This window comes from Dreissena polymorpha, chromosome 1 (genome assembly GCF_020536995.1).
Source record: "Dreissena polymorpha isolate Duluth1 chromosome 1, UMN_Dpol_1.0, whole genome shotgun sequence".
Classification (NCBI taxonomy): domain Eukaryota; kingdom Metazoa; phylum Mollusca; class Bivalvia; order Myida; family Dreissenidae; genus Dreissena; species Dreissena polymorpha.
This window is the reverse complement of record NC_068355.1, coordinates 138,272,492-138,293,023: the sequence shown is the minus strand read 5'-3', so window position 1 is coordinate 138,293,023 and position 20,532 is coordinate 138,272,492. Positions and strand designations below refer to the sequence as shown.

Here is a 20,532-nt window from a genome sequence, read left to right as displayed (position 1 = left end):
GCCGTGTCCGTACGACACACTGACGGAAACCCGAACACGCCGTGTCCATACGACACACTGACGGAAATCCCGAACATGCCGTGTCCATACGACACACTGACGGAAATCCCGAACATGCCGTGTCCATACGACATACTGACGGATATCCCGAACATGCCGTGTCTATACGACACACTGACGGAAACCCGAAAATGCCGTACCCATACGACAAACTGACGGAAACTTCGAATATACTGTGTCCATACGACACACTAACGGAAATCCCGAACATGCTGTGTCCATACGACTCACTGACGGAAATCCCGAACATGCCGGGCTGTCCATACGACACACTGACGGAAATCCCGAACATGCTGTGTCCATACGACACACTGACGGAAATCCCGTACATGCCGTGTTCATACGACACACTGACGGAAACTCGAACATGCCGTATCCATACGACAAACTGACGGAAACTTCGAAGATGCTGTGTCCAAACGACACACTAAAGGAAATTTCGAACATGCCCTGTCGATACGACACACTGACGGAAAACCCGAACATGCTGTGTCCATACGACACACTGACACGAGTTTCGGTATCGGCGTGGTGGTAAAAGATTTTAAAAATCAAATAGTTCAATATGTATTAACAAAATCATACTGTGCTCGGACTGTAACCTTGAAAACATGTGTATATATTTGTTAGCATATTTTATGTATGACCGATCAAATAGAATATTGAACCTGATGACTATGTTTCAACGGCTTCGCTGTTCTCATCATAAACATTTTATCGAAGCAAATGCAAAATTTACTTATTTTCTTTGCCGTTGGGGTCGACTCATTCCACATTCAAAACGCGGACAATGCGCCTTTTCCATACATCAATCTGCTGTGTGATTCTTTGCAGATTTTTTAAAACTGCAAATATAGATTGTTATGTTCTCAAACACGCAAAAGTATTTCGTATGACTTATACCTGATTGAAATAAGTGCAATTAAGAAAAACTCGGTCTATCGAACAAATAAATCATGGAATTTGTGTTTATGTAAACACAAATCATTAATTATATAAAATAAGTCTAAATTTATATGTACATACATATTGCATTTACATACAACACATAAGACGAAAACCGAAATACACATAGTCTTGTAAATTATAATACAATTTTTAGGGAAAAAGTTCATAACTTCAAAAGTCACAATACAGTATAAAGACTGTACATTATATTTGAACAATTAGATAATAAATATATAAGAAATTCAACTAATAAATAACTTCCTCAAACTTCTTGTATCAATACATGATCACGATCACCTTCAATCTCTCACAGATTCTTTCTTTTCCTGGCTTTTATTCAAATCTGCCTACCTTCCCATACGTTGATGTTATGATATAGAGTGGATTGACACAGATAGGTCCCAAACATTTAATTAATATGTATTAGTGCAACTGTTGAAATATCTTGCAAACAGCCTCTGACGAGCAACAGAACAGACCCAACTTCGCTAATTTATAATATGAAACGATGACAACATTATTCTGATAGATGACGTCCACCATGCCCCCCCCCCCCCCCGATGAAATCAAAGAAAGCAGTCTCAATTTCTAAACTATAAATTACAACAATTAACAGCAAAACTAAACTATAAAAAAAAACTAAAAATGTCCCCTCAAAGGCTCATTCAAGCAGGTGTAAAACTTAATTAAAATTACTCTTAATTACTCTTAAAACTTTGTCGTGCGCTACTTCACATTGATCACGAAAAAATACAAAAAAATACAAAAAGATTTGAGTTGGTTTATTAAATAAATTTCCTAAGTTGAAGTGCACGTAATAACCCATTCGTATACACACAAAAACGTATTGCACAACTACACAGAATATACAACACTTCCATGCACTTTTGAAAAAATAATTATTCAAATCCAAATTTGCCTCAGTTCAAGGGCACAGATCTCTGCAAACAATATCGCGAAATACACGAGTAATTACCTCTTGTTATTCGTAACTGTATTCGACCCATATCTATGAAGTTTCATAATGATACACAGAAAACTGAGAGACTGGTTCGCGACACCATACATGTTTATGTGCAGCGTGACGTACTAACTGACCAACAAACCAACGAAACGACCGACAGAGTAATTCAAGTATACCCCGCAGACTATTGGCGTGGGTACAATCATCGCAATAAACTTACATCCATGGTTACGTGCCGTGTACATTATATTGTTAAATCAGTTCCGTGAAATTCTTATCGTTCGAGATATTATCATACATATTGTAATAAAAAGTAGCAATAACCATGAAACGAACGCTTTACCGAAAAATGTGTCAGCCGGGGTCAGTTGTAGGTGAAAGGACGAACAAATTCATTGTGCCAGTCTCGTATCATGTCATTCTTTTCATGGAGAACGCTTTCGACGGGGGATAACTCAGTGTTTGCAAAAATATTCAAATCACTGTTTATCTCCCATACGTGTAATGTAATTGGATCACGAAAACACACACTATAACTATCATGTTTTCTTATGGAATTTCTTCAAACGATCATTTCACTTGCGGCGTCCCTCTATACCCGCGGAGAATGTCTGTCTGTCGCCCTGGAAGTGTAAACGGAGGAAATGACGTCACAAACACAGACACGCATAGGTTTAAGTGTGAAACGGTCTTATCTTAAAGTGATATTATGGCCATTTTTCAATGTTGAATTGAGCTGAAAAGAATTAACAGGTCAAAGGAATTAGTTAAAATGTGTCAACTGACCAATTATCTTCAACTCATCTTGCTACCAGTTGTTATAAAAATATATATATATTATATTCGATATTTTACATGACTGTAATTCCTCTAAGCCGAGCGGAACTTTTTTTTAATAGGATCGGAGTTAGTGTTCGTGCGTCGTATGAACGAATCTGCCCAAAAACTAAATTTAGATTCACATTGTACATCGAATCATTTCTGTCGTCAGTTGTCAAAACGAAAGTAGGGTTGATATTCAATGTATTTTTCTCTTTCCGGGATATTGTTTTAGTATGTTGATGCTGCTTTAACAAACATAAGTGAATATGAAGTGAAAACACCAAACATAACCAACGGTTGCAATAGACACCTACACACATAGCATATACTGTTAGTTGCGCATAATATCACTTTAAACAGAAATAATAAACAGATTCAAGTTTCACGCGTAACCCTCAACGTACAAATGTAAGCTCATATAGCAAAAATAACTTGTATTCTTGGAATGAAAGCTTTCAACTTTGTGACAGCAAATGTAATGAAATACTATCTTTATACACTGATTTACAGAGTTCCAGCATCGCTCATTATAGGACTAGTAACGATTTGATAATTAACAAATAATGATACAAATTTTAAGAATCCGAAAATGTTAATATCTAACAACCGTATTAATGACGCATAATGAGTCCAATTACAACCAACATCCACCGTCATGATTGACCGATTTAAAAACCGTTTCTTTATTGATTTCATGTTGCATTCGATGTCATTATATGTGAATATTTCAGGTAATACCGCGGGAAAACCGTCCTCTTAATTTTCCTGGAGTTTTATTTTTACAACAATTAAAACAAGTTCAGCTTTTATTGTCTACCATAACGTAGAGCTGTGTCATTAAAAATACTTCGCTTCAGAGATCTGTATCATTATTTAAAGGGACTTTGACAGATATTAGATTTTTTTAAAGCCAGTAAATATGTTTACTAACACATCTTCAATGTTTGAATGGCCCTGACTAATTATAATAGGGAAGTAACATTTTGAATTAAAAATACAACCTCCCTCGGGATTCGAAACCGGGACCTCTGGAACAAAACACTACAGCGCCAACCTCTTTGACACGCCGATTTATAGGCATAACGAATTAGAATATTAATAGAACACGTTTATTCAACATTATCGAGGAAAGCGTTCCATACGCGGTATTATTTGAACGTATTCGAATGATGATTATCCATTGAGCCTTGTTCTGAGAAAACTGGGCATAATGCATGTACGTAAAGTGTCATCCCAGATTAGCCTGTGCAGTCCGCACAGGCTTGTCAGGGACGACACTTTCCGCCTAAACTTGATTTTCGGTACGGAGGGGCTGCCTTGAAACTTAAAATACCATAGCAACGGAAAGTGTCGTCCTTGATGAGTCTGTGCGCACTGCAGAGGCTAATCTGGGACGACACTTTACGCACATGCATTATGCCCAGTTTTCTCAGAACGCGTCTCCATTAATAAACCGATATTTGTATCATTTTACTTAGTCAGGAGCGTTATTTAGCCTTTTTAAGATCACGTCAACATTCTTTTTAAATCTATAACAATTACCGGTATTTTGAAAATCGGCATTTAGCCAAACTGTGAACAAGTCCCTGTAATCAAAAATTGTTTTTATTTATTTAAAAAAACTTATTAATTATGCTTTAACAAATAAAGAAATTATCATTACCATCACAATAGATGTTAAAAATGAGTAATTATGCAAAGAAATGAATATAATATTAGGAAAAGATCAAAGATAACGATAGGTACAGATTGGAACATCTGTCTAGCCTGGTGCAATTTCCCTAAAAAAACTTCTAGATAAAGGAAATGTCAAAGTCGTTCACTTGTAATTAAGGTTTTAAAGATTTGGTCTTTTCATTATGAACGTTAATTTTTGTACAAGATATATACATGTACAATAAAAAGATTGTCCACTCTTCTTTTGACTTGTCTAGAAGGACAGCTTGGTGGAAGCAAAATGGGGACCAGGCGCAACACGCTGAGATCTCTCCCTATAAGAGCTTCATTCGGGGAAAACTGGGCTTAATGCATGTAGCCTCTGCAGATCACACAGGCTGATCAGGAACGTCACTTAACGCCAACACTGGATTTTCATTTAGAAAAAACTTCATTTAAACCAAAAAAAATATATATAAAAACGAAATATGTCGTCCTCATAACACTGTGCGAACTGCACATGCTAATCTGTGACAACAAATTACGCACATTCATTGAGCCCAGTTTTCCAAGAAAGCGGTTCATAATATGAGACGCATTCTGAGAAAACTGGGCTTTATGCATGTGCGTAAAGTGTCATCCCAGATTAGCCTGAGCAGTCCACACAGGCTAATCAGGGACGATACTTTATGCTTTTATGACGTTTTTTATTTAAATAAAATCTCTTCTTAGCAAAAATCCAATTGAGGCGGAAAGTTTCGTCCGACATTAGCCTTTGCGGACTACACAGGCAAATCAGGACGACACTTTACGCACATGCATAAAGCCCAGTTTTCTCAGAACGCGACTCATATGTTATCATAACTTGAAGATACATGTATAAGCGCAAATGAAATATAGTAAGCTATTTGCACGTATTCGGTAGTATTCTGTCCCGCTCTTCAATCCATGCTACAAAATGTAACAAAAACAATAATATAACTTCATTACCTTTCGGCACGAATACATATTGATGTTGACTTTCATACAATTTTAATAGTAATTGGAAGTATACCATTCATTTTCTCACTCTTTATACCGCTAGAAAAAAAACACAAAACAACATGTACAGTTTGTGCAAAAAATACATAAGTATGCATAATGAAATAATGCTTTCTGTCCATACATAACAAGCAATACAATATTATGGGTACTAACCACACCCGTTGTTATCATATGACAAAACGTGTCTATAGAGTGTGTACTTAGACCACATGGACAAACATCATCGAGAAAACTGGAATAAGCAGGCTACCAAATGAAATTGAGCCGCGCTCTCTGAAAAGGGGGTTTAGTGCATGTGCGTAAAGCTTCGTCCCAAATTAGCCTGTGCGGCAACACAAGCTAATTAGGGACGCCCTTTTCCGCTTAAATGAAAATTTTTGTTTTAAGAAAGTTTCTTCTTAGAAAAAATCAAATTTAGAAGGAAAGTGTCGTCCCTGATTAGCCTGTGCGAACTGTACAGGCTAATCTGGGACGACACTTTACGCACATGCAGTAAAACCCCTTTTCACAGAGCACGGCCCATTTATTATATACATGCTGAACATTCCCGAATGTTAGCAAAACCTAACCGTAAGATTGCATTAATGAGTACGGTCCAATGGTTACAATATCTAAAGCCCGATTATAAGATGGTTCACGATTAAAACAACTCACGGATGATTCCATTTTAACGTTCCATACTGGAATAAACACATACAATATTTTATCAGTATTCTTATTGTGTATTTAAGAAATTCTCCTGTTCCTGAACTGTTGGCATTATAATTAGCATAGCCTACTGCTTCCTTAAATTAACCCAGTTATACCTAGTGGACTCTCCCATCCTTCTAAATTGGATCAATTTATTTCCAAAATTAGGGATGTCTAGTATATTTATTTCTATATTTAAAATATTTCTTACAGAAATACCTTTCAGCAAACAGCGCAGACACTGATGCTAGACGCTAGGCATAAATGGGTTAAATTAAGCTACACAAAAGCCGCCGCTCTCGGAAAGTGGGTTTTAATACATGTGCGTAAAGTGTCGCCCCAGAATAGCCAATGCAGTCCACACAGGCTATTAAGGGACGACACTGTCCCCTTAAACTAGATTTGTGGAAAAAATACTTCCTTGAAACGGAAAACTCTAGAAAAGCTGACAGTGTTGTGCCTGATAAGCCTGTGCACACTGCACAGGATAACCTGTTACGCCACTTTACGCCCATGCATTAAGGCCAGTTTTCCTTGAACGAAGCGAAATTAAACTTCAAATGTACCGATACGAACATGGGCTTATATTAATCTCGAGCTAGACATACTAATAATCGTTGGTACTTGAATTCGTGGTTCAGCGGAACAACGAAATCCACGAAAATTAGTACCACACGAAATTTAATGGTTTTACAGTACACTATAAGTAAGTGTATTTTGTTAATATTTTCAAGTTTATGTTATCACAGGGCTTTTTTTTCTTATTTAGCAACGGCCCAACATGGGTCCCTTCCCACAAGAGAAAGACCGCTTCTCCTTAGAGAATTTCTTTAAAATGATGAACAATTTCCCTAATATCAAGCTTCATTTTGGTAATTTCTTCCATGTTTTTTCAGTTGTGTCGATAATTTGTTCCCCAAAATTGAAGGCCATGCCCTGTTCACCAAATCAAGAAAAAAAGCCCTGTATCATCAGTGTTACTCTCCATTAATAACAATTGACGCTCGTAGTTTAGAAAATCGCAGTATTTATGTGTTTGCATGATACAATTAAGAACCATGTACAACCAGTAACAATGCAGTGTCGAGCCTAGTCAATATAAATTGCCGCCATAGAATCTTTTGATGATTTTTGCTTTGGCAGACTCTCGCCTTTATTCTGAACGCGAATTATTTCAGCTATGTCGAACCCATCCCCACCCAACGATATTGAACGAATTGGCCATTAGCCCCAGTCCACATCAACAATGACTGCTCATCAGCCCTTAATAAGTTGAGTCGTGTTCTGAGAAAACTGGGCATAATGCATGTGCGTCAAGTGTCATCCCATATTAACCTGTGCAGTCCGCACAGGCTAATCATGGACGACACTTGCCGCTTTTATGAAATTTTTCGTTAAAATAGTCTCTTCTTAGCAAAAATCCAATTAAGGCGGTAAGTGTCGTCCCTTGAAAATTGCACAGGCTAATCTGGGACGACACTTTACGCACATACATTATGCCCAGTTTTCTCAGAACGCGACTCAGTTTCTCTCACTAACCCGCACAATGCCCAGAACCACTCTGTGAAAACTGGGCTTAATGCATGTGTGTGAAGTGTCGTCCCATACGCACAGGCATTAAGCCATACTTTCACAGAGCGAGGCTCACGCGCAACTTATCGTCCCCTCTAAACCCCTTCAACTCACCTCTGACTGCACATGAGCACGAGGTTCTGGGCCGCTGTGATGGTGGACATCACATTCTGACCGGTAATCACGTGCCGGTCTATCACCACGTGCACACTGTCTGGCTCGCCGCTGCCTGCAAAAGAGACAATCGCGTTATGAAATGAGCCTTGTTCTGGGAAAACTGGTCTTAATGCATGTAAAGTGTCATCCTAGAACGACATATTCAGCCTAAATTGTATTTTCGTCAAGAGACGTCCTTTAAAAGAAAAAAAAACACATAAAAGCACAAAGTGTCGTCCCTGATTAGCCTGTACGATACACGGGCTTATATGGGATGACACCTGACGCACAAGCATTAAGACCAGTATTTCGAGAACGAGACTCAAAAAATACATTGTCAATGGCAATCGTGATGAATCGGCTATATTCGGACTCCTCCGTAAGATTGATTTATGGAATGAATCGTCTGCTGATCCAGAGTGTCTCAATGGCCTTAAGATCAGGGCGTATCTCTACGGATTTGGATGCCATATGCTGAAGTAATGCAGAGGATTTGTTTCTGATATGGCTAATGGACTGAAATGTCACATAGCACGTCGCCGCACAAAAGAAAGTAAACGAGTGTATACCGCGTTTTTACGAGACCATATGTTATGTGCAAAAGCTGATAATTCTTACATGATTTCAGGCTTAAATAAGAATATGCAGAAAATCCTTAAAGTGATATTATGGGCATCTAACAGTATAAAGGTGTCTATTGCAACCGTTGTTTATTTTTGGTGTTTTCACTTCATATACACTTATATTTGTTAATGCAGCATCAAAATACTAAAACAATATACCGAAAAAAGAAAATAATCCATTTGAATATCAACCGTACTTTCGTTTTGACAACTGACGACAGAAATAATTGGATGTACGATGTGAGTCTAAATGTAGTTTTCATGCAGATTCGTTCATACGACACAAAGACACAATTTTGTTTTACGGATCATTTCGGCTTAGAGGACTGGGTGAGTCATGTAAAATATCATAAATGATATATATATTTTTATAAACAAATGGTAGTAAGATAAGTTGTAGATAATTGGTCAGTTAAAGCAATTGAACTAATTCTTTTACCTGAAAATTCTTTTCAGCTCAATTCAACAGTGAAAAATGCCCATAATATCACTTTAATATAACGTTCGTTGTTTTAGTTATGTGTTTGTTAATTTGAAATTAAAGTGATATAATGGGCATCTAACAGTATATAGGTGTCTATCGCAAACCGTTGTTTATTTTTGGTGTTTTCACTTCATATACACTTATATTTGTAAATAGCATCAACATACTAAAACATTATCCCGGAAAGAGAAAAATAATCCATTTGAATATCAACCGTACTTTCGTTTTGACAACTGACGACAGAAATGATTGGATGTACGATGTGAGTCTAAATGTAGTTTTCAAGTAGATTCGTTCATACGACACAAAGACACAATTTTGTTTTACGGATCATTTCGGCTTAGAGGACTGGGTGAGTCATGTAAAATATAAAAAATAATATATAATTTTTATAAACAACTGGTAGCAAGATGAGTTGTAGATAATTGGGCAGATACCACATTTTAACTAATTCTTTTGACCTGTAAATTCTTTTCATCTCAATTCAAAAGTGTAAAATGCCCATAACTTTCATAAAGCGAATGTGAATATAAAAAAAGAATATCGAAATCATATCAGTTAATTAAGTAAGTATGAGCGAATTTACCAACAATTATAGAAAACTCAACATGAGCTACCAAAAAAGGTTCATGTCGATACACACAATAGGGTCGATATTTAGTTGACACGAACAACTTTCTGTACACCTTATATGGACTAACGAAGTTGTCAGTTGAATAAAGGCTGGGAATTGTAGCAGTCAATGTTGTTCGTTCAAATCTACTGCTGAACGTGCTTCTCGTGTATTTGTGCAGCAGTGTGGTATTTGCGCAGCAGTGTGGTATTTGCGCAGCAGTGTGGTATTTGCGCAGCAGTGTGGTATTTGCGCAGCAGTGTGGTATTTGCGCAGCAGTGTGGTATTTGCGCAGCAGTGTGGTATTTGCGCAGCAGTTGTGGTATTTGCGCAGCAGTGTGGTATTTGCGCAGCAGTGTGGTATTTGCGCAGCAGTGTGGTATTTTGTGCAGCAGTGTGGGTATTTGTGCAGCAGTGTGGTATTTGTGCCGCAGTGTGGTATTTGCGCAGCAGTATGTATTTAGCAGCTACTTTCATATTGAACTTACATGTCTATACACAGTATTCATCAATGTGGCGATGTACTTATATTTGCACCGCAACCTCTACTGTGACATGAACTCATATACTTCTAGGTGTACCCCCACCCCTATCTCACTGTGGCAACATACATACACATTGTTTGCACCACCTATGGTGCAATTTAAAAGACATATCTAAGTGAAGATATGGTAAATATGTTTCCACTCCTGTTTACGTACATACAAATATGGTTTCTCCCCTGTTGCGTTAACTTACATTTACCTACATGTATTTCTACTAAGTTCTCCTTGTGGCGATGTACCCTCATGCTCCCCACCTCTTTAGCGATGTGATGAATAATTTAGGTTTGTCGTGCCCCCCCCCCCCTCCCTGCTGATGATGTACTTACAGATGTTTCCGCTTCCGTGCCTTCTCTGTGGCGATGTTCTAACAGGTGGTTCCCCTTTACATTTATCATACCACTACATTGAACGCTGCCTCATATATTTGTTGTATCATTTCAACAGGAAGTTGTTATTTATATCATTCCATGATTGGAAGTAGGTCATATTACTCGGAAGCAACTATAAAGTCATCACTTTTGTAAAATATAATCAGATTCAACAAAACAATCAATTTGATACCAAAATGTAATATATTGTAGACAAAATAGCAAAAAACAACAGATTTTAAAAATATTAAGCGCACGCGCTCAGAACGTCATTATTAATCAAACGTCAAAATTAATATTTAGTCCAATTAAAATTCAGCGTCGTAGCGATTATATTTTATTATTTCTTTTAAAGTGGGTTTAATGCCCTATCATTCGCCGTTCTTTTATCAAAAGCTTCAACTAAAATATTACACAAGGATAGGACAGTCACCTGTTATTATATATATATGTGTCATCGCGATGCTTTTTTCCCAAGTTACCCCCAGTGCTATTATACTTTCATGTAAATATGTCCTCGTGGTGTTGTTTTGCCATGTTCAAATGACATCTCCCTGTCGTCATTCTTAAGCTTGTACTATATTTTGCTCCGCTATGAGGTGCTTATATGTATTTTTGCATTGGTTTTCCCCGATGGTGTGGTACTTACATGTGTATTTTCCCCCGTGGTCCTTAATGAAGTCCTCGGGTATCAGGGGCAGAGTGGGGAAGTCTGTACTCCTTGCCAGCTCAAATACGGAGGTCTGAAGACAGAAACATTAGGGTCAACAGTGGCCCTGGTGAACCCGAGGTCAACAGTGGCCCTGGTATTAAAACATCAACAGCCTAACAATTACCAACAATATGTAAAAGTCTCATTTTTTTGTTTAATTATAATAGGCATTTTTACCTTTAAGATACTTCATTGAATACATTTACTAGCAAACCCTGTTTAAAAATACTTTGTTTATTGGTTATTGACGCACACAGGTTAGACTGTAGTCTTCAAAACACCATACTCCATCTGTGATACAGGGAAAAAGGCCTGCTACCCCAAGGCCTATGGCACAGATGGGCTCTAAAACATAGATACATGGTGTAAGACATGGTATGACACGTCAACATTGAAGGTGTGAACCATAGACACAGTGAAAGTGAATGAAAAGGTAGAACAAAGACACGAACTAAGACAAAGCCACAGTGTGGGGCATAAAAACAAAGAACGAAATAGAAACACTGTGAGATCTGGAAAGGTTATTAAACACAGACAAGGAGTAAAACATGTCTGCAGTGTGAATGAGACACAGACACGGTGTGAAGTTTTGATAAAGATTAGGACATTACAACATTGTGAAATATAGCCACATTTTGAACTAAAGACACATAGTGAAATATAGACACAGGGTGTCAAACAGACAAAATGTTAAACATAGGCACAGTGCAAGAAATATAGACACGCAGTGAGATATAGACACATGGTGAGACATCGACATTGTCAGACATAGACACAATGCGAGATATCGACATTATCAGACATAGACACATTGTCAGACATAGACACATTGTGAGACATCCACATTGTCAGACATAGACACATTGTGAGACATTGACACATTGTCAGACATAGAACATTGTCAGACATAAGACACATTGTTTGACATCAACATTGTCAGACAGAGACACAAAGTGAGACATCAACATTGTCAGACATAGACACATTGCAAGGGGGTCCAAAATTTATGGTGAAACATATCATTTCAACACTTATTTGATACAGGGTACAAAATATTTAAGTTTCAAATCTATATGTATAGTTTTTTATATATGTTAGTCTTTAAAAAAACGTCAAAAATCAAAATCCTGTATATATGAGCCTTGTTCAAAAACTGGGATTAAGGCATGTTCATAAAGTGTCATTTATTTTCATTAATAGACTTTTTTTAAACAAACAAGAGATGTGTTTGTCAGAAACACAATGCCCCCTTCTGCGCCGCTTTGAAGCCATATATTTGACCTTTGACCTTAAAGGATGACATTGACCTAGACCTTTAACTACTCAAAATGTGCAGCTCCATGAGATACACATGCATGCCAAATATCAAGTTGCTGTCTTCAATATTGCGAAAGTTATGACTAATGTTAAAGTTTTCGGACGGACTGACTGACTGACAGACAGACGGACTGATGGACAGTTCAACTGCTATATGCCACCCTACCGGGGGCTTAAAAATACATTAAAAGCAAAAGTGTCGTCCTTGATTAGCCTATGAGGACAACACAGGCTAATCTGAGACAATACTTTATGCATATGTATTATGCCCATTTTTAAATAGAACACGGCTCATCATAATCCAGTACCTACTTTTTTCTTTAACAAAGTATGTGAGTATCTGTTTGAGGTCCTTGTTGCCATGCAAGTCATGCAGGGCGCCCGGGCTGTCCAGCAGGACAAGGGCTGCATACCGGGCGGCGTCAATTGTCTCTAGGCCAATAGGATTGGACATGGCCTTGGCTCGAAACTCATTGAACCAACGTCGATTACTCTCATCTTGGTTCACATACTCAACATGCTTTCCCTAGAAGAGTTCAAGACATTGAATGTGTTTTCAATAAGCAACATAGGAGTATAGTTCCTCTTACAATGAAAGTAGTGTTGAAAATTGTTACATGTTATATTTTGATACTTTCTGAAGAATAACATAACAGCAGTGTTTGTTGATGATATAAATATGAAATTTAAAAATCTATTGAGCCTCAAAAAGTTACAAATCTGACACTCTGGTTTTCATCCAACAACTGATGGGTTAAATTGTAATGAAATTTAAATGTCATCTTTTATTGCTGTTTGGCATTAATTATAACCTTATTTTTCATTAATTTAACATTAATTTTCACTTCAATGCTTTTGTGAATAATCTGTGCCAAAGAAGATTTGAAGTCCCATGAATTTGGTTTTTAAACCTATGAAGTTCACTTTGATTGCTTTGTAGCATATGGCATGCATTAGACCTTTCCCTCTCAAAAGTCAAAGACCTACAGAATACATGTATTCTATAGGTCTTTGCAGAAGTAAAGTGAAAATTGCTTTTGCAAACAGTATGAAACCAGAACAGCCTGCAAGTAGCTCGCAGTCTGTTGAGGTTTTATGCTGTTTGCTGCTGATCAGTATTGTTTGGGTTAGATATGAAGTCCTTTAAACTTAAATGTAGCAAGTATTTAATTTAATTTTCAAAGGGACTATAAACGGGGTTAAGACCCAATTTCACATGATGCCCCTCATAGGGTGATTGTAGTGAAGAATAAATTATTGCCAAACTAGAAGCGTTATGCTTACTCCTGGTGAAGTGAGTTGAATGTTGAAGCTTGAACTCAGAAGATAATATGCAGAGTTGAATGACTGAGCTGTCACACCTGTGGAGGAAATAATGCATCACCCAATGTGTTTAAAAAAGGTGTATAAACAAATAAGTCACATTGACTCTATGATATTATGGGAATAACAAGTATGCTCCATGTTTATTTACTTATAAATTTTCATTTAGCAATAACATAAATATCAATAAAAATGTCAATTTCAAAGCTAGATTATATTCTCGAGAAATCCCAAATCAATTAATATAAAAACTTACAAAGCTAAGTCAAAAAGGGGGCGTGGTTCCACGCCTATTGTTTACCACAGGTGATCGCTTTTCAACCCAAAACTTACGTTATAAACAGCTTAAACTGACATATATAGCTTAAGATGAATTATGATACTCCGCTTCGAATAACTTGCCCACAAAAGCTACGCTGTTCATCCTATTTACCTTCATTTGCCCGAACTGAGAACGAATAAACAAGATTGCCTGGGCGCTGACATCTTGAGAATGTATAAAATGCGGAGCTGGGCGCTGACATCTTGAGAATGTATAAAATGCGGAGCAGACGAGCGAAGTACCCACGTACAGTCCGGCTACCGAACACCTTCCAAGGTTACTCCCATTTATAGACAAATACTGGAAGCTTGTCCGATCTAGATCCAGACTTCTTAAATTTTGTTAATATATTTTTTTAAACAGCAATGGACCTATACATACAAGTTTGTATAGGTTTGTATAGGGCCCTGAAACAACAGATGAAGATGGTTTCATTTCGAGGCGACTTTAAAAGCGTTTTTGCGCACTGTGTATTTCCATATTTACAATATACACATACAAATCCATCGATTCGAATTTACAATCCCCGCAAATACAAATAATATTTCTGCAAGTTTACTCTACTCACGTCACTACACAAGTTTTTGCCTGTATTGTAGCCTCTTTTCCTGTGCTTTCGGTCACTTTAGGGCTAATTTGTGTATTTAGCATAAATGTACATAGCTTCAATACCACCGAAGCATTTACTTTAAACGTCTATGTATTTTTTTTTTTAAATAAAGGCAAGATGATTTAGAACTGAGCCTCGCTAGGGGAAATGGGGTTTAACGCATGTGCGTAAAGTATCGTCTCACATTAGTAAATCAATGACGACATAGTCCGCCGAAAAAGGATTTTCGCTATGAAAAAAATCCATTAAACGAAAATACAATAAACGGTAAGTGTCGTCTCTGATAAGCCTGTGCGGAATGCATATCTCGGACGATACTTTATGCACATGCATTAAGCCCCGTTTTCCCACAGCGAGGTCACGATATTTCCTTAGTAACTGATCAAGTCCAAAGAGTAATGGAGTTTTACACACAGTTTGGTTTTGTCACCTTAGTAGGCCACCCCTGCAACCCAGAATGCTTTAAATGAGCCGCGCTGTGGTGAAAAGGGGGTTTAATGCATGTGCATAAAGTGTCGTCCCAGATTAGCCTGAACAGTCTGCACAGGCTAATCAGGGACGGCACTTTCCGTCTAACTGGATTTTTGCTAAGAAGAGACTGTTTTATAACGAAAAATACTATAAACGCGGGAAAGCGTCGTCCCTGATTAGCACATGCTAATCTGGAACGACACGTTACGCACATCCATTTAACCATTTGTTCACAAGCACGCACCAATTCATTCTTGTCTATCTGTTCCGAAGTAATTTTGAAATAAAACACTATACGGTCGTAATACTTTTAAATATTTACTAAAACTCATTTTAATTAAAACTATGAAAGTATATAATAAATTCCAAAGTAAGGATGTTGGGTGATTTAAACAAAAGAATATTCATCAATCGTCTCGTTGTCGTCGTCGTCGTCATCATCATCATCATCCATCATCATCATCCATCATCATCTCATCATCATCATCATCATCATCATCATCATCATCATCATCATCATCATCATCATCATCATCATCATCATCATCACCATCAATCATCATCATCATCAATCATCACCATCATCATCATCGTCTCAATCATCGTCGACGTCATCGGCATCATCGTCGTAGTAGTAGTAGTAGTAGTAGTAGTAGTAGTAGTAGTAGTAAGTGAGTAGTAGTAGTAGTAGTAGTATAGTAGCAGTAGTAGTAGTTGTAGTAGTTGTAGTGTAGTAGTAGTAGTAAGTAGTAGTAGTAGTAGTAGTAGTAGTAGTAGTAGTAGTAGTGTAGTAGTAGTAGTAATAGTAGTTAGTAGTAGTAGTAGTAGTAGTAGTAGTAGGAGGAGGAGTAGGAGTAGGAGTAGGAGTAGTAGTAGGAGTAGTACTAATAGTAGTAGTACTAGCAGCAGCAACAGCAGTAGTAGTAGTAGCGGTAGTAGTAGTAGTAGTAGAAGAAGTTGTTGTTGTTGAATAAATAACACAGTTTTATTAGAAGTAGAAGAAGCTCTCTTTATAGGCAGTATCGGTGGTGATAGTATTAAAGGATCATTATCATCATCAACATCACTACATTATCTTGTTATTTTATTCATTTCGTATTTCATCTGTAGTCATGCTTGACAAAACGTGCCTTGCCTTGTCTCACATCTTTTTTTTATTGCTAATAAGAATGTTTATACCAGAATCGCCAACTTTCTTAAAGTCGAGAAAAACAGCGGTTGAAACTGTTTCTCACCTGAGCCCGATACTGCGCCCTTAATACTTTACTTCGATTCGTTGCTATGCGACGAACGCCAACAAGGATCGATAACAAGCAAACACACCAGTCATTTAATGTCACCAGGCATGTTCGAGGAATGATGTTCATATCTTGATTGGTGTTCAAAAAAGTACATAATACTTCTGGCGGACAGATATAGTCCGCTTCGCGTTGATGAGAAGCACAACCTGGAATAGGTTACAATTGACTACTTTGGAAATACCCCGTCGGAATGAAATGAGGTAATACATTTTGCGTTTTTCATTTAATGGTGTCATAAATGTAACTATGAAAATTAACTTAAGATAAATGTCAATAAACTGTAAGCACGTCAATATAAAGGCTTTAATGGTTAGCGCCACGTGTTGGTACATGCGCTGATCACATTGACGACCCGGATAAACCGTTATGCCTAGCGTCTAGAAAAAAGGCCATGGCAGACAGCGGTGACCCTTAAGAATTTCTGTAAGAAATATTGTAAATATAGAAATTAATATACTAGAGATCCCTAATTTTGGAAATAAAATGATCCAATTTAGAAGGATGGGAGATTCCAGTAGGCCATAAATGGGTTAAGTTATTAGGTTTTAGTGCATGGAAACACTACGGGTCGTCACTAATGAAGCCTTATGTTGCTGAATGATCTCAACAAACTTCGAAATAGACACACGCCCACACATCAACTATAAATGCATAAATCAATGAAAACAACAGAAATAATAATAAAGTTGGTTTATTTCTAGTATGACCACAATGATTACTTTATAAAAACAAGCGAAGTAATTATGCATCTTTCACGTGAATGCACTTTGATTGTTTGTCTGGCAACACATACTAGTTTTTATAGATCTTGATGATGGTCAGCAATCTAAACTAAAACAACAATGCGTGTTTAAAAAGTAATCCGCGTTTGAATATAACGCTCAGTACCAGTCCCAGTACAAATCACAAGTTTAAAAAACTTGATTGAATTAAGCAAATAAATAAGACACAACCAGAAAACGTAATAAATGACAGACACCACATCTAAACACAAGCTTTTAAAACTTTTACAGTCCCACACGTGGCAGTACATTAAAAATCTTCCTTTTAGCCTGGCGAAATGCGGGCAAGGGCACCCTCAGCCGCCTCAAGCGAAAATGGATATTATGGCCATTTTCGCTCAGCTCCAGACCACGAAACCTTGAATGACTTTATAGTTTACAATGGAGGCTCTTGATCAGGATGACCAAATGCACTGGCTGGTCTAGAGCCAAGCCTGGCGCATATGACATAAGACCAATTTCGCATGACGCTACTCATACGGGTAGTAATATGTTTACTGTATTTTTTTAATGAAACGATGTTTAATAATTATTTATCGGAAACCCAGTGAATAGTGGATTTTTTACATTATAGATCGATTTTATATAGAAACATTTTCCATGCTCACAAAAGGAGCATTCAACAAAACAGCTATTGCATAGAAAGACATCAATAAGAGAGTATTACCGTTCATTACGTGTCCCATAATTAGTGTAGGCGCACAGCTGCCTGCAGTGAAACCGTGGTGCGATACTATTATGTTTCCGTCCTATAAATATCAAATGTGATAAGTCAAATAATGATGCACAAAAGAGCAATAACGTGACGATGACGACGACGACGGATGCATCACACCTTTATTGTATTTACATTCACGAATAGTTAAAACAATTATGAAATATTACTCAATGGGAAAATTGGTATTATAGATATAGGTGTTAAATGACATGTTGTTGACTGCGAAACCATTAACTTGCAAAGAGTAAGAAAGGTCTTTAATTAAATTTAACTTTCTTAGAGACTACTAATGCGTCAAAAAACGTTTCTAAGTGGTAGAGGGTTAAATACGTATCTAAGTGGTAAAGGGTTAAACACGTTTCTAAGTGGCAAAGGGTTAAATACATATCGAGTGTTAAATGGTTTAATACGTATCTATGGTGTAAAGGGTTTAAAAAAGTATCTAAGTGGTGAAGGGGTAAAAAACGTATCTAAGTGGAAAATGGTTTAATACGTGTCTAAGTGGTAAAGGGTTAAATACGTTTCTAAGTGGTAAGGGTAAAAAAACGTACCTAAGTGGTAAAGAGTTAAATACGTATTTAAATGATAAAGGGTTAAATACGTATCTTAAGTGGTAAAGGGTTAAAATACGTATCTAAGTTTTAAAGGGTTAAATACGTATCAACTTCTCAGTGGTGAAGGGTTAAATACGTATCCAACTTCCAAGTGGTGAAGGGTTAAATACGTATATAATTTCTAAGTGGTCAAGGGTTAAATACGTATCTAACTTCTAAGTGGTGAAGGGTTAAATACGTATCTAACTTCTAAGTGGTGAGGGTTAAATACGTATCTAACTTCTAAGTGGTGAAGGGTTAAATACGTATCTAACTTCTAAGTGGTGAAGGGTTAAATACGTATATAACTTCTAAGTGGCAAAGGGTTAAAAAGCCTGCATGATGCAGTTGAGCCCTGTACACTTTTGATACTTGCGGTCCCGGTTCGATCCAGGGCGGGCATTCTTTCTTTTTTCAATTGAATTTTTGTCCTTGTTATTTCAATTATTTTAAACTATTCTAAACATGACAGTTTTTTATAATTACATTGAACGATATTTTCAAACATACGAACATCTGTGAGTTGGTCTGAAACAGAGACCTATATAAACAAATACAGGTCTCACTCAAGGCTCATTCAGGCTAAAAATTTCCTTTAGCCAAATTTAAACGCTGGTATGCGGATACTTTGATAACAGATGGCACTTGGATGCCAGATAACAACAAAAGCCACGCGCGAGAGGGAAGTTCATCAGTGTTTTTTTTAAGTTATATCATAAAGATTAGTTTTTAAACAAGGCGCATGTTCGAGTTTATAAATGGTGTATCCTTTTATATTGCAAAGAAAAAATCACGGAAAAATGGTAGGTTTTTTTCCCAAAAAATAGAAAATTCGGTCGTAAAACAGCATAAACTGGATAAACAGTAAATATTTCAACAAATAAAACTACTTAGAAATATTGCAAGAAATTGTTTGATATTCCAGCATGTAGAGTAATCACTGTGCTTCAAATACTGAAATTTTGATAGTATTCAATAAAATATAACGAATATAGAGCATGTTTTAAAAGGTGGTATTCATGAAGTTGCGAATGCTTTGATTCCCGATATAGGGCACGTCGGATAACAGAGACTTTCAACAAATTGGGCACTCTGATAATCGAGTTTTATCTTCCACCTGAAATGCATTTATGTATATTATGGTTATTCTTACCAAACATTTTGAGGTCTTACGAATCAATTTGCATTGTCAAGCCCGACACATCGGAATCTATGCATAACGTTATTACATACACATGTAAAATATAACCAATGGCGTTGTTATTACTATTATTTTGTATAATTAATATTATAAGTGCAATTTTTAAATAAGATTCAAATGCTTATTTCTGAAGTACTATATTTCAAGTGACGACCGAAAATAATTGTCTAATTGTCTAAATAATAAATTTGTTTTTAAGTGGTAAATTGAGATTAGAGAATTGAAAATACAACGGATCATGTGGATCAACACGACTGTGTTCAATTGAACTTATAGCAGGACTCTAGATAAGGGGAGCAAGGGGTCTTAAAGCGGCCAATACACCTCATAAAATCCTTTGTCATTGGTGCTCATTAGAATCGCATCATGAAGACGATACTAATGCGTAGCTATACAATTTAAAGAGATTTGAAAACTCCCTTTATATTGAGCTCTACTTATATGAACAACTTCCTTTACTCTTCCCCTTCCCTTTTATTATCATATTCCAAAGGGATAAGAACATGTTTTGGTAATTCGTTTTTAATTTACGTCAGTACATACATTTTATTTATTGCCTTTACTATATCAGTAGTAACAGCGAATTCTGCATTGCTGAAAAAGAGTGGTTATATCTGGTAAAAAGTGTCGAATTATC

General features: G+C 36.9%; 1 protein-coding gene across 1 annotated transcript; it reads right to left on the bottom strand.

Annotated features, from left to right (window-relative positions):
• Nucleotides 1-1,060: 1,060 nt before the first annotated feature.
• Nucleotides 1,061-14,421, bottom strand: LOC127854381 (glutamine amidotransferase-like class 1 domain-containing protein 1). The gene is made up of 7 exons (XM_052389446.1): nucleotides 14,331-14,421; nucleotides 13,859-13,935; nucleotides 12,887-13,100; nucleotides 11,511-11,602; nucleotides 11,195-11,288; nucleotides 7,871-7,985; nucleotides 1,061-2,595 (listed from the first exon to the last, which is right to left on the bottom strand). The coding sequence occupies exons 1-7, from the start codon at nucleotides 14,419-14,421 to the stop codon at nucleotides 2,565-2,567; spliced, it is 714 nt and encodes a 237-aa protein (XP_052245406.1). The 3' UTR covers nucleotides 1,061-2,564.
• Nucleotides 14,422-20,532: the final 6,111 nt, after the last annotated feature.

What these genes read in the sequence shown, in the direction of transcription:
- LOC127854381 (XM_052389446.1), bottom strand. Translation starts at nt 14,421, where the DNA reads ATGTCAGCGCCCAGCTCCGCATTTTATACATTCTCAAGATGTCAGCGC. An exon ending in AAGACTACAGTCTAACCTGT is followed by an intron (nt 11,289 to 11,510) that starts GTGCGTCAATAA and finishes TTCTGTCTTCAG; the next exon opens with ACCTCCGTATTTGAGCTGGC. An exon ending in GTGCTCATGTGCAGTCAGAG is followed by an intron (nt 2,596 to 7,870) that starts GTGAGTTGAAGG and finishes TTACACTTCCAG; the next exon opens with GGCGACAGACAGACATTCTC.